General features: G+C 40.0%; 1 protein-coding gene across 3 annotated transcripts; it reads left to right on the forward strand.

The window, feature by feature from the left end:
* The first annotated feature begins 521 nt into the window (after positions 1-521).
* On the forward strand, positions 522-14,212 carry LOC148842729 (uncharacterized). 3 transcript variants are annotated; one of them, XM_088958925.1, is made up of 4 exons: positions 648-1,012; positions 1,105-1,575; positions 7,941-8,170; positions 13,752-14,212. In XM_088958925.1, exons 2-4 carry the CDS (start codon positions 1,352-1,354, stop codon positions 13,862-13,864), a joined length of 567 nt encoding a protein of 188 aa, XP_088815051.1. In that variant the 5' UTR covers positions 648-1,012; positions 1,105-1,351; the 3' UTR covers positions 13,865-14,212. The 3 variants fall into 3 exon arrangements, with proteins under 3 accessions (XP_088815052.1, XP_088815051.1, XP_088815053.1); XM_088958927.1 differs by having other exon boundaries at positions 655-1,012; positions 13,723-14,212; XM_088958926.1 differs by having other exon boundaries at positions 522-1,575; positions 13,723-14,212.
* The last annotated feature ends 636 nt before the right edge of the window (positions 14,213-14,848 follow it).

The raw sequence follows: 14,848 nt of genomic DNA on the forward strand, positions 1-14,848 counted from the left end.
CCACAATGTCCCACAGTACATTCTCACCGTGTATTGGAAATATTTTCCGATAATGACATCATCATTTCTGATATTATCATTGGAAGATATTCTCAATACACAGCAGGGATGTACTGTGGGACGTTGTGAGCAGGGGCGAAGCTAGGAAATTTTCATAAAGGGGACCAAAACCTAAGATGAATTGGAGCGAGGAGGGGAACAAATATGGATGGTCATAAGGGGACCAACCCATTAGAGTGAGAAAATGAGGGAGAGGGAAATTTACATGAAATAGTGAGGATTTTTGAACCATAGGAGGGGGCCATGGCTCCCCTGGTCCCCCTGGTTGTGGGGGACTGATTTGAATTCATATATTCAAGTATATATATTTTATATATAATGTCTAGATACGTATATATGTTATTTATGTTATATTATATATTTTATATATAGATATTATAATATGACACTTATAATATATATTATATATTATTTATTATAAAAATATTATATATAAGAGACATAGGTCTGGAATCAAGCCCAATCAGGCCTGGGGCCAGGCTTATGTTTCAGGCCCGGAACCTGGGCGGCCCGTGATGGACTGATGGTTTAGGACAGATCGGGTCCGGGTTTACAAGGTAATTCGCTAGTCTAGGAAAAGCAAAGGATACTTTCAGTCATTCTCCATATTCCCTCCGGGTGTGGTACCAGCAATGGCGTATTTGTTCGCTTGTTAACCCATTAACTTGAATGAAACCATGAGTACGTAGTATGATCTAGTGAGGGCGAGACTTAATACTTCTTCGTGGCAGATCGACGGTTCGCGCCTTCAGACTTACGCGGTCAGTTTCTCGTTTCGCCCTCTTGTTCTTACCGTTTCCCTTCTTTTAATCGCGGTGATCTGATTTGGATCAGATAAACCCTAGTTGAATTTGAAACTGCGAGGGCTCTAATTGTTCAATTCATCAGAGTGAGTGCTGAAATTTGGTGAGATAGGGGTTGTAGAACGAAGTTACGTGTTCAATCACAAAAGGCAGGTCATTATTAGTTTTTTGTTTTACTATCGATTTGGAAACATAGAGGTTTTGTTGATTCAGAAGATTGGATCTTGAAATTTTAATTCAGGGTGTTTGATTGCGAGAAGGAGAAAACTGTAAGAATTGTCTTCTGAAGTTAGGGGAATCGGTGGCTTGAGTTCCTTTATTTCTTTCAGAAAATTGAAGTTATGATTCAAGACCCCTCAACTAGCAATCGATGAATGGGATTTGAATTTTTCCATTGGAGAAGTGGATTAGGAGAGTTTTGAAACTTGGAGGGGATTGAGTCCTTTGAAGAATTGAAGAATCTTGGAATTCAAAAAGAGATAAAAATCATGTTCTATGGGGCGATGGTATGGGATCCTTGGCTCATTGTCTCCCAGATTGTGTGCCTGCAGTGTTTATACTATCTTACTCTTGGACTATTCATGTTCGTTCTTGTTGGGACTCGTGTGTCTAGAATGAGCCTAGTCTATTTCTTTGATTATGCTACTCTGACTGCTTCTACAGTCACTGGTTGGTGCGTCATTTCCTCATTTCTACTCAGTGCACCTGCAGGGTAAGGATTTTATTATTTTCTCGTTCACTATTTTAATTAATTTTTATTTTCATTCTTTTAATTGGCTGAAGTCTTAGTCATATACTCATATTATCCGAATGCATTTTATATCAGAATTTAGAATAGTTTATTATCTGGCAGATTTCAACAATGCATGCCGTTTAATTTTCCTATGCTCTTTTGGCATATTTTTGGTAATAAATAAAAAAGAAAAATTATTAATGAAAAGAGAGTAGTACATTTGACAGTGATGATATATCACCAGAATACAAAGTTACAAAGGAGATCAAAGCAAACAAAAAGGGAGCACTCAATAGAAGAATAAGAAATACAAAAAAAAAAAAACAATCACATGGGAAACTTTTAAGCCAGCTCTAGAATGTTCCAAAAACCAGAACCAAGGCCTTTATTTGTGACTCCTTCAAACTCAGGGAGAATGAAAACCCAGTCCATTATTCTTTTACCACATAGTAGGGTGATATATTCCCTTGTTCAAGCCTTCTCATAAAAATATTTTCCTATTTCTTTCTTTCCAGAGTTCCCAACAAACAGCAAAAGAAATGCAGCTCCAGGCGATCTTGGCCTTGGCATTTCTTCTTACACTTGGCCACTTGGAGAAGACCTCCTCAACCATATTAGGAGACTACCGGCTAGCCTTGAAGATCCCAAAGAAGAAACCCCAAATGAACTTAGAGAAAAGGCAATTGGGAAACGGTTGCCCAAAAAAAACCTCTGTTTGGGAGCTTTCTTTGTTTATCTTTTATGCTTCTAATTTTTTAATAAAATCATTCATTATTCATAAAAAGAAAACTTAGAGAAAAGGCATTCAACAAATAAATGATATACATTCTCCTCTGCATTCTCACAAAGCTAACATCTACTAGCTAAGTGGAAACCTCTGTTTTGAAGATGATTCAATGTCAAAATGCTATCTAATGCCACTAGTCATGCAAAAGCTTCCACTCTTGGGGGGACAAGGTTTCCCCAAATCCCTTTCAATTCTGCACTTTCTCCATTTGACATTCACAAAACCTTGTAGAAAGATTTGACTAAGAACAATCCATTTCTAGATTCTTTCCACCATCTTGAGTCCTTCCTTTCCACCTGAGTTTCAGCTAACTGAAGTATTTCCAGTAGATCCACATACTCTTGAATTTCCCAGTCAAAGAGAGATCTCCTAAGTTTTGGGCACCATACTACTCTACCTTGATTGATCTCAAAATTCTATGCAACATAGCTATTTTTCATACCCAACCTATACGGTCGAGGGCAAAGATCACATAGTTTCCCAATACCCAACCAATCATCTGCCCAAAATTTGATTGTTGAACCATCTCCAACCTTGAGCAATACAAAGTTGATATAATCTGACTGGAAACACATAATTCCTTTCTACACACTTATTCCATAGGATGTCTTCACTACTCTAGAATGCCACCCAAACCCAATAACCCCATATTTGCAAGCCACCACCCCACTCCAAAGAGCCTCCCTCTCCAACCCAAATCTCCACACCCATTTTCCTAGAAGAGCTTTATTGAAAATCTTCAATCTTCTTATCCACAAATCCCCATCTTTCTTTTTCATGCAGACCTTATCCCACTTAACTAAGTGGAATTTCTTCTCAATCCCTTTAACTTCCTGTAAGAACGCCTTTTGCATTTTTACAATTGAACTTATCACAAAAGCTAGAGCTTTTAATAGTGAAAGGTAATATATCAGGAGATTGGACTAGTGATTTAAAAGGTGTGCCTAGGCACTCTGTGTGCCTCGCCTAGCCCCTAGGTGTAGCACTTACAAAAGGCGCGCACCTTGCACTTCATCCTAGGCATGTGTCTTTTTTTATTTTTTGCACTTTTTGTTCTTTTTTTAACCTAATAGCTGGGCTGGGGGGCTGGGGGCCCTTGAGGCAAGCCCAAACGAGCCCTTGCTAGGGTTTTAGATTCTTAATCCTTATTCCTTACACACACAAAAAAAATGATTTTATAATTTTAATTGCCTTTTGAAAGGAAATTAAAATTATAAAATCATTTTTAATCATTTTTTATGTAAGGATTAAGAATCTAAGACCCTATTATGGACTTTTTTGGGCTTGCCTCAAGGGGCTTGGTACAACGGCAGCTCGTAGAATCATGACTGCAATATGTTTTACATCACATTAGTTATTTGAAAATTTGAAGTAATGCATTTGAGGAAAAAAAGATATTGTGGGTTTTACATGCTTGAAAATGTTTTATATGTTTGGTTTTATTTTTAAATTTTCCTTTGAATACGCTTTTCATGTTATGTTTATGTATTTTAATTTTAGATAATAGGTCTTTTAAAACACTTATTTTAAAATTTAAGTTTATATTTTTTATTAATATAATGTTTTTATGTTTAATATATTTTTATTTATTTTTTGTATTTTTGCACCTTGCTTCAAAAAGGCGCGTGCCTTGCCTTGCACCTTGTGCCTCGGGCACAAATTGCCCCTTGCGTTTTTAAAACACTGGATTGGACAACACACTCTTTATAAGAATTATCCTTCCACCAACTGAGAGATACCTTCCCTTCCAACCTGCTGATCTTTGATCTATTCTGTCAAGAACAGAATAGGGAGACCCAAATAAGTTGAAGAAACCGAAACTTTTGCCCCAATAAGGAGACCCATATAAGTGAAAGGGAACTCCCCCACCAAACAGCCCAAAGTTGTTGCACATTCTTCCAAAAGAGATTCCAGGATGTCACCCACTCCAATCATCACACTTTTCTGCATGTTGATTTTTTGCCCTGCCAACATTTCATAAAATCTGAGGATCACTCTTAAATTCAGCACGTGCACAGTTGGGCATCCTGAAATATCAATCTGTCATCAACAAATTGAAGATGAGTAATGGAGACTCCATTTTTTCCTGCTTTAAATCCTTTAGACATCCTAATTTCTGCTCCCTTGCATAATAAGCAACTTAAAACTTCTACCACCAAAACAAACAATAGAGGGGACAATGGGTCTCCCTGTCTCAAGCCCCTTTGGGTTGAGAAAAAGGTGTGGATGTACCATTAACAAGAACTGAAAAGGAGACCAAGGAAATACATGCAAACATCCATCTTCTCCACCTTTCCCCAAAACCCATCCTTGCCAAAATATCATCTAGAATATCCCATTCTTCATGGTCATAAGCCTTCTCAATGACAAGCTTGCAAACTAAACTTTGTTGACCACTCTTCAGTCTTGAATCAACACATTCATTTGGAATTATCACCCCATCAAGAATTTGCCTACCTTCCACAAAAGCCATTTGGGTTGGACCCGCATATGCTCTTTTGGCACATGTGTTTATCATCTAAGTATTCATATATCTTAAATGCATGGGAAGTGAGCAGTGGGATTGCAATATTGCAATTTACATATAAATATTTAGGCCTATGTGCTTGACCATTTGGGTATCCATTGTATATGCATTTTCTAAAATATATATGAAATTTGATGAATCAAAGCCAGTTATTTCATTCCTTTTGTTTTTCTCCAGCTTACTATAGTATTACATATTTCTTCTTCATTCTATCTGGTTTACAGAGGAACATTCTGATATTATCTTTTCTTTTCTATGGATCTTTATACAGATTTTCCTACATACATTTACATATTCCGTCCCTCCTCTTTAGACAAATTGAGATGGCTTTCATTTTGGCTAGGTTTATAACCTAGTCACTGAGTCTATACATAAATTGGAAGAACAACAAAACTCATCTTTTTGCCATGTTTAATGTGTGTATGCATGTACTTTTTTTAATTCAGCAACAGATCAATAACAATTCATTAGGCTCTATTTGGGAAGAGTTATACAAGGTTTAGAAATACTGTATATAATGTTTTGCACTGCACATATTTGTATTTGTACACTTCCCAAACTGAACCTAAATATCAAAAAGGAATAGGGAGAGATACAAAAGGTGAGATAAAAGCTGGACGAAGCTATAATACTTAATACAAGATAAAGGAGAAGAGAACTATGTTACAACCATCTTCCACACAGGTCGGACCCCCAGTAAAAGTCTTCCCCATTTGCTACTTCTCTAGCTAAAGAATCAGCTAGGGAATTGTGTGTTCTTTGGATCCACCTAAATGAGGTATTTAGATCGGAAGCCACCAAAGACCAGATGCAGTTTCCATCATCCACTCAATCTTGTCATGCTCAATAAATCGAATCTAATTAAAATTTGGATCTAATTTTTTTGATAGTCAAGGAAATATTTTATTAAGAATTAACCAAATTGTGTATAGAAAGGCATCTTAGGAGGCATGAGATGCAGCCCCAGGTACAAATCAGCTTACAATTGAGCCCAAAAGATAGATTCCCTAAAAGCCCCTTGCTTAGCTAAAGAATCTGCTTAGGCATTAGCTGACCTTCTTTGCCACTGAATTCTTACAATCATATTAGAGATTAGCCATTTTAACTTCTTTGCAGCTTCCTTGTAGGTCCAAATAACAGAATCTGGATCATTTAGCCACCCAATTACCAGCTTGGAATCCCCCTCAACTATCAATTTGTCCACATTTAGCTGTTTTTTTAGGAATCCTTCTTCCGGTGGAGGCCATTCTGGATTAGGCTTAGTTTTAGTGTCTGAGGAGAGTGCCACCGCTTCCCAATTCCTCCATAGAACAGCTTTAAGGTTTTTATCCAATGTATAGCCCTTGTTTTGATGCAGTCCCATAGAGTCTCCAGGTTTCTTTCTTTGTCATTGAAAATTCTAGCATTTCTTTCTTCCCAAATGGTCCAAATCAGTGCAGTTCTTGCATACCCCCACAATAATCTACCCCTCTGCTTAGACCAGCTGAAGAAAGAGGTGTTGAAAAGGCCACTGACCTGTAGGAGCTGACCACCTACACCCAAAATGTACAAATAACTTTTCCCATAAGCTTTCAGCCGCTGGGCAGGAGATAAACAAATGAAAGCAACTCTCTCCACTAGCTTTACAGAGGAAACACCAATTAGGGGACAAGCAAAGGTTAGGTCTTTTAATTTGCAATGCATCCAAAGTGTTTAATTTTACATAGTAAACTTCCCAACAAAGAGCACTGACCTAAGGTGGAAAGGGTTTGGCCCAGACTTCTTTGGAAGGGAAAGAGGGGGTTGAAGAAGAAAAGAAAACAGGAGGATTTGCAACTTGACTTGGGTGCAATATAAGTTATCTCCAACTTGAGCTTATTGCCAGAGTTGTGAGAACCTATATTATTCCTTTCATATTCATCTGATAGTCACTCTACTGGCTGCATTATTATTATTTTGTTTCATGATGTTTTCTTCAGTTTATATGTTCCTTTCATGTGAAACATTTTTAATTAACTTTTATATGAAAAATGAACTAACCTTCAGATATGATGTCTTTGCCAGTATATATATTTGTCCTTTAGAATGCTGAACCTCTCATGTGTTATTTTGGTTAAGTTTCCTTTAGGTTGAGGCAAAGTGAATCCATGACTATGTCCAGAGTGTGAAGATGGTTCTTCCTACTTCTTGGTCTTTGGTTTCTAGGGTTTGCTAAGGGTTGGATTTTGAGTTCTAATTTACATCAGGGTCCATATCTTCCAGAGTAATTTGTATATTCTGTGCATTTTTGCAAGCTTTCTGGGGCCTTCTGTATTTTCCCGTGCTGCTATTGACTAAAAAAACAAAAAAAGTCGTCCAGAGAGAAGCAGATTTGGTATGAAGAAATTGAGCTATTTGGTGCATTCTTTGGACAAGTATTTTAGAATTAAATCAGAGTGTTATTTTCTTCTCTTCAGCAAAATTACTTCTCCAATAAATGAAGTAAACCATTAGTCATATAAATTAGTATTTAGTTCATTAACTTCCGTAGTAGTGTAAGTTTTTTGTCCGACACATTCATTGCTTCAGCATTGAATAATTCTATGTCCAGGTTTCATTGGTTTGACCTTAGTCAAATGTTTTGCTTGTGGGTCTCATCTAGTTTTTAAATTCAGCTTTCTTATTCTGGTTGCTTTTTAGCAAAAGGTTTTGTGCTTAGCAAAAATTGTGAATGCTTTGTCTTCAATTGTATGCCAATTTCTTGTTCTAGTCATGGTTGCATGAAATCCTGCTCAGATTTGTTACATAAAAGAAAACATAAAGTTCTGTGCTTGTGAAGTCAGTTACCATATTGACATGAATGTTAAGCAGTATTTACCTCCTTAAAACCATTTATTGTTTTTTTGCTAAGGTTAGAACCATGGGTTTTAGAAGTAGAATTTGCTTTCCCAGTACAGTATGTTGTATGGTACTTACATTTGTTTTTCTCTTTCTGTCATTATTTTTCACGTATTTTTTCTAGTATTAGAGACTACATAATTGCTAAGCTTGAACATTTGGTTGTCTGAGCAGGGCTTTTTATATATTTTATTTGATTGAGAGAGCTAAAAAGTGCTTAGATTTTTCGGCCACCGTCTACATTATCCATCTCTTTATATGCATCGCATATGGAGGGTGGCCATCCTCAATTACATGGTGGGTTGTAAATGGTACTGGTCTTGCAGTGATGGCTTTGCTTGGTGAGTGGTTGTGCATAAGACGTGAACTACGAGAAATCCCCATTCTTACACGATATCGTTCAAGTAAGTGTAGCTTTTATCTTTTCGTTGTTGAGCTATATGTTGAATTAAATGGTGGAAGAGTAATACTGCAAAACCTTTGTCATTATCACTAACATGAGCATTTTTGTATGAGTCCTAGCTCTATGAAATACTGATTGCATGATTACTAAAACAGGAACGTTGCTGTTATGCTGCATATATTGCTAGTTCGATCCGTACATGTGCCCATTAACTTCATTGGTTATGCTTGAATTCATTGAATTTAGAACAACTGCTTTATATGTCTTCTACTTCTAGTGTGTTATAATGAACATTGATATGCATGGCTGTTATTGTAACTAAACATGGTTCATCTTTCTGCCAGTTCTTCCTAAATGAGTATGCCAGGAGATTAAAATGTTCTCAGATGGTTCATGTAATTATATAATTGCTTATTAATGATTTCTACCTCATGGGCCATAATGCAGTCGTGCCTTTTCTTCTGATATCCTGCAATCCTGTATGTTCTTCACATCTCTAGTGCCATGACAAAACATTTTGATCATTTATTAGGTAGGTGTTTAGTATTGTGGTTTTTTAAGTCACGATGTTTGAACTTAGACCATGACATTGGGAATGAGAAAGTGAGATGTTTTAACACAAAACACACTGTACAATAGTTTATTATGGTTTTAAACACATAGGCACCATTAGGTGGCACATAGCACAACTGGTGTGGGAATATTCCCAAATACAAGAAACACCTTTTTGAAACTCAATACCCCCATGCAAATAACCCAATGCAAAACGTGGTGTTTCCATTTTAAGTTAAATCTTCCAACCAAATATGTTTTTTGCACTTTAAAGTCAAATAGTCAGTGATGCACTTATGTGTAGAGTCAAAACGGGAAGCAGCACCATGGTTCCAAACAGTCTTTTTTATTTTATTTTTTTTCAGTTAGTATTTATCATGGCTCAAAATATCGCAACATATCGGTGCATATCATATGATACACGTATCAGTTTTCATGGTCACTGATACACCAAATACTGAGAGTTGCATATTTTTAATTGATTTAAATAATAATATTTATCTTGACAATAAGTTGAAACTGACTGTCAAATAAAAAAAAGTGAAAAAGAAGTGACAGTATCAATTGAATTTAACTCTCAATATGTCAATATTTTGGGTCAAGAGTATTGATACTTTGAACCTTGGTATTGATATTTTCAGATTCATTACTGAAGTGACTTGGTGTTTCAGTTATTGTCAACCCTTCCATATTCATTGCTTAAAGTCACTTGGAACCACTGTTCTTAGAACTGGGATGGACATCAAACTGGGAAAGTCCTGTTTCTGGTTTTCCTGATGTAACTGGTTTAACCATAAAACTGCCAGAACTGGTTGTTGTCTTTGGACCTGATTGGGGTCTGCTTCCCAGCGTCCATTGTCCAATCTGGTTTTTCAGAGCATTTCTTGGCATTGTCTTAACTAGAAAACCCCTTTCATCTTGTTTTCTTAGCTTAGCTTCTAATCATTGTATAACTAGAAATTTCCGATTGTCTACACTTTTATCATTCTGTTTAAATTCATTGTAAGTTTTTCAACATCACCAGTCTATAAGGGATTTGGTTTTGAATGGACGTTGTGAAAATTGTTTTAGGCCCTGTTCGTTTGTACTTTGCATTTTGTACTTTCAACAGCATAAAAGTACAAAGAATGTGGTATACTTTTGGTTTTCTACTTTTATTTAAAAAACCGTTTGGATGAAAATTTTTCAAAAACATTTTTTTTTTTCAAAATAAAAGCAAATAATGGTGTTTGGATACAACAAAACATTTTATGTGTGCATGTCACATTACATCATATATAGATTCCATGTGACACTTGAATGTAAGTTAATAATATGTGAATAACACGTGACATCATATATGGATGGCCATGTAGCATTTGAATATGGAGGTCATTGGCATGTAGATGTCACATGGCAACATGTATGGATGTCACATGGCATTTGAATGTAAGTCAATAATATTATATCCACATGGCAGCATAGATGAATGTCACATGGCATACAATTGTCATTAATTATGTTTAGATGCCATGTTGTGACGGTCTGACACAGGCTTAGCCTTGCCTACGCTTGGCAGGCTTACGTTAGAGACATGCCCGTCATTTTCGCCTATAAGATTTTTGGGAGAATTGATGTCATCTTCAGGCAGACCACCAAAAGCTTAACGTACTCTTTGAGGAGGGGTGGTCGACCTCCTTGGGTGCCTAACCTTGGCACTCCTAGACCATCATCCCCTTGCGGGGCGGCCCTGGTTAACGGCTAGCATGGCGACCAGGGTTCCTCATGGGCGCACACTTGCTCATGGGGACAGTGTTGGACTGGCACTGCGCTGCCGATACTCAAGGGAGGCTTGGCATGCGGGCTTGGCTCAAGCACGTCCCTTCACCACGCCAGTCCCTTGCCCAAGCTGAGCGAGCTACCCCGTTGCTCTTGGCGCATGGGTGTGTTCCGGCCTAAGCGGTTGCTTATCATCATGGCACACAGGTGCCTGTCATCATCGGCATACAGGAGATCCATCACATCGGTGCCAAGTCACCTCATCGGCGCATGGTCGCCTTCCATTATGGTTGTCCCCCTTTAGCACGTAAGCGACGTCTCCCATGGACCGGTCTGAGCCAGGAGAGTGCCCCGGCCATTGGACTTGAGGTCATGACCCAGTGCTACCGACTTTGGTGGAGCCATCCCATCGGGCCACTCCTAGCCTCTATGCGTTACAAAGGCTTTTTCTGGCCTGCCTTGGCTAGGACGCCGCACGGGTTCTTCCGCTGTAGAACTACCCCTGTGGCAGTTGGTATCAGAGCAAGTTGGCCAATTGCAGTTGCAGTTGGTTTTTAGCAGATTAGCCCAGAGCCAGTTGAAGCGGTCATTTTGACAAGCAGCATTTTGTGGGGTGCAGTCCCTAGGCACTTCCACCCAGGATCGAGCGGAATTCAAATCAGGCCTGGCAAGAGGCCATTTCATGGTTCGTGTCCCCATTCCAATGACATTAAAGCAGCTTCCCTTGCAGGGGCAGACGCATTGGTTGTTGTCCTCATGCGGGGGTAGACGCATGAGCCTTGATAGGAATGTGGGTACACTGTTTGAGCAGATATCTTATCTGGCCTATCAAGAGGCCATTCATTGTGTGCGTTCCCATTCCAATGACCCTAAAACAGCTTCTTTTGCGGGTGCAGACGCATTGGTTGTTGTCCTCATGCGGGGGCAGACGCATGGGCCTTGTTAGGAATGTGGTTACGTTGGCCGTTGGAGCATGGCGGTCTTACACCGGCAAAGTTACAGGTGGACATGCTCAGTTTTCTGGTTGAACACTTGCAGCAGCAGAAGCTCATCACAAGGTGAGTGCATGTTCGGAAACTCATGGGTAAAAGTTCCCACACTCGTACAGATTGCGGTCAAATCTCCTTGAGGCAGCAGCAGTGGGGCCCCCTCGGAGTGAAGATGTAGCCCGAGTCGGCGAGGCGAAGCGTAGTTTCGAGGGCCAGGAGAGCATAAGCCATGGTTAGGTTTGAGTAACCCGCACAGGGCGAGGTGAAGTCTGCAGGCCAGCATGGTGAAAGGGTACCCAGGTCATCGCCAACAGGAGGAGTAGACCTATCAGCGTGTTCGGTAGCATCACTGAAAAGCTACCAAGAAGACGGTTGAGCCTTGAGGTAAGATGATACATGGGGCGGACCTCTGCGAAGCACCACACACATTTCTTCGAGGGCCCTTCTTTCACAAATCAACGGCATAGCCATTGCGCGGTTTGAGTAACCTCAACATTGGAGGGGTGAAGTCTAGGCAGGTCGGCATGGTGAAATGGTTCCGTCCCCATAAATGGACACCAACATAGGCAAGACCCGGGTTGACTAGGTGAGCCCAAGAACTGGTGGAGAAGTGGATGGCGCGGGACATAGACGCGCAATCACGTGAAGACCATTGTCGAGGTCGACAATGGATTGAGTGGGGGAGCCTGTGACGGTCTGACACAGGCTTAGCCTTGCCTACGCTTGGCAGGCTTACGTTAGGGACATGTCCGTCATTTTCGCCTGTAAGATTTTTGGGAGAATTGATGTCATCTTCAGGTAGACCACCAAAAGACTCTTTGAGGAGGGGTGGTCGACCTCCTTGGGTGCCTAACCTTGGCACTCCTAGACCATCATCCCCTTGCGGGGCAGCCCTGGTTAACGGCTAGCATGGCTACCATGGTTCCTCATGGGCGCACACTTGCTCATGGGGACAGTGTTGGACCGGCACTACGCTGCCGATACTCAAGGGAGGCTTGGCATGCGGGCTTGGCTCAAGCACATCCCTTCACCACGCCAGTCCCTTGCTCAAGCTGAGCGAGCTACCCCGTTGCCCTTGGCGCACGGGTGTGTTCCGGTCCAAGCGGTTGCCTATCATCATGGCACACAGGTGCCTGTCATCATCGGCATACAGAAGATCCATCACATCGGTGCCAAGTCACCTCATCGGCGCATGGTCGCCTTCCATTATGGTTGTCCCCCTTTAGCACGTAAGCGACGCCTCCCATGGACCGGTCTTGAGCCAGGAGAGTGCCTCGGCCATTGGACTTGAGGTCATGATCCAGTGCTACTGACTTTGGTGGAGCCATCCCATCGGGCCACTCCTAGCCTCTATGTGTTACAAAGGCTTGTTCTGGCCTGCCTTGGCCATGACGCCGCACGGGTTCTTCCGCTGTAGAACTACCCCCGTGACAATGTGGCATCCATATATGCCACACACAATATATATGGATGCCAAATGGCATCTGAGTGCTAGATCAATGACACATGGATGGTGGATGCCATGTGATAGCATATAAGGATGCCACGTGGTACTTGAAGGTAAGTCAATGCATGACATGCCATGTTTTACTGAATACAATAATATGTTTATGCTTCCACTTGACATTCATATATGCTACCACGTGGTGGGGTGTATAAGCATCACACGTGTGGTTGATGCAAACGTTTTAGAAAGTATAAAGTATGTCGAAGGGCTAAAAAGCATGAAATATCAAAAGTTGATTTTGTGCTTTTCATGTTTTTTGTACTTTTATTTCGTGTTTATTAAAAATAAAAAGCACATCAAACAAATGCGTTCATGTGCTTTGTACTTTTATACTTTAAAAAGTATAAAAAGTACTTTCAAAAGTACTACCAAATAGGGCCTTAGTTTCTTGTAGCATATAGGATTTAGAGATTATTGTCTCTAACATTGTAGTGCAAGCCACAGAGTCGCCACTTCCATCGTTTTCAGTTTTGTTGCCCTTGGTGGTGTTGGTGGTCAAACTGGTGATCCTGAGAGCTAACAAGACCTGGGTTTTGAACTGTTCCATTCAGTTGAACCATCCAACCCACCCTCTCGGCAGGTTATTGGGTTGACATCTGGGTCAGTTTTTAAAACATTGACCGTTTCCTTGTGCATGACTGCCTCTGTGGCTTTCAAAATATTGACCACGTTGACAATTACTTGATCATTTGCTCCTCCGTGTGGTTGCAATATCTGCATTATTAATTGGAGAGCTCTTCGATGCAGATGTTTGACTGACTAGAGAAACTCCACAGGCAAGGGAATATGTAGCAGACTATGTTGCGGACGGATGATAAACGCTTCTTTGTTGCTTTGGCGGAATTTCTGGATAAGGTTTATGAAATATCAATTTCATAACGTGTCTTAAGAAAAGAATTTTTTGAGGCCTCTTGGCAAAACTCAAGGTTCTACACTCTATGCTGGCGCCGGTGAAAGGAAACAAAAATGACACATTTGGGAGATTCAAGGTGGAGAAGCTGGTCCTGCCTCAAAAGGTTGGTAGTTTTGAGTTAGAGAGTAATGCCTCATGTATAATGGTGACTGGTTTTAATAGGGGCCTGTTTTTTCTTAATTGTTTTTTGTATTGAAGAGGAGAACAATAGCCATTTAAGTAAGTAGTTTACATTCATTTTCGTGCACAACTGAACTCAAGACTTGTACTCCAAATGTGAAAATTGGCTTCTTTTCACAAGCGAGAAATTTGTTTGTTTCTTTATGTATTGGCCGTAGGATCAGAAGTGACAATTGAATATTCACACGCTCGCTAGATTGATGTGTTAACCCGCCAAGAATGAAAGCCGGCCTGCTTTATGTCGTTGGTGGGTGCTAATAATGCCTATCAAGTTCTTACCGACTACATCCTCAGTTTTATTTATTTATTTATTGGCTGCACTTGGATCAGGGTGGAATTGGAATGTCACTACGTTTATCTCTGGATTCCTCATTTTGATATGGTCCATCTCATGGAAGAGAGGAATTCAGAAAAAAAGGGGCAAATTTTAGCCTTTGAATTATGATTTTTTATTAGAGTTCGAAATGGTGGGGTGAGTAGTCACTTCTATTCCATTGAAGCAAGGTGGGAATTCAATCCAAATGCAGTGAATTGCCTTTGAATTTCGTGTTTCAGCCGAATTCAGAATAAGATTGAGAGCAGTCATTGCAATTCTGAGAAATTGAGGCAGAAGGTCGATGGAAATCTCTGTGGTTTTCTAGTGATGCAGCAGTTGACATCAACTGAATGCTGCGGTTCTTGATTCATAATTAAGTAATGGTGTCTCTGTGAAGCTGATGACGGTTGACAACATTTGGATTCCATGGGAAATGAATCTACTAATGAAACATTCTTCTTTCC

This window comes from Nelumbo lutea, chromosome 8 (genome assembly GCF_056320005.1).
Source record: "Nelumbo lutea isolate HS-2025 chromosome 8, American lotus-T2T, whole genome shotgun sequence".
In the NCBI taxonomy this organism is placed as follows: Eukaryota; Viridiplantae; Streptophyta; class Magnoliopsida; order Proteales; family Nelumbonaceae; genus Nelumbo; species Nelumbo lutea.

Bases quoted from the DNA above. Each gene is read 5' to 3' on its own strand.
- LOC148842729 (XM_088958925.1), top strand. From the start codon at position 1,352: ATGTTCTATGGGGCGATGGTATGGGATCCTTGGCTCATTGTCTCCCAG. The intron at 1,576-7,940 runs GTAAGGATTTTA...TTGTCTGAGCAG, and splicing joins CTACTCAGTGCACCTGCAGG to GGCTTTTTATATATTTTATT. The intron at 8,171-13,751 runs GTAAGTGTAGCT...GAAACTCCACAG, and splicing joins TCTTACACGATATCGTTCAA to GCAAGGGAATATGTAGCAGA.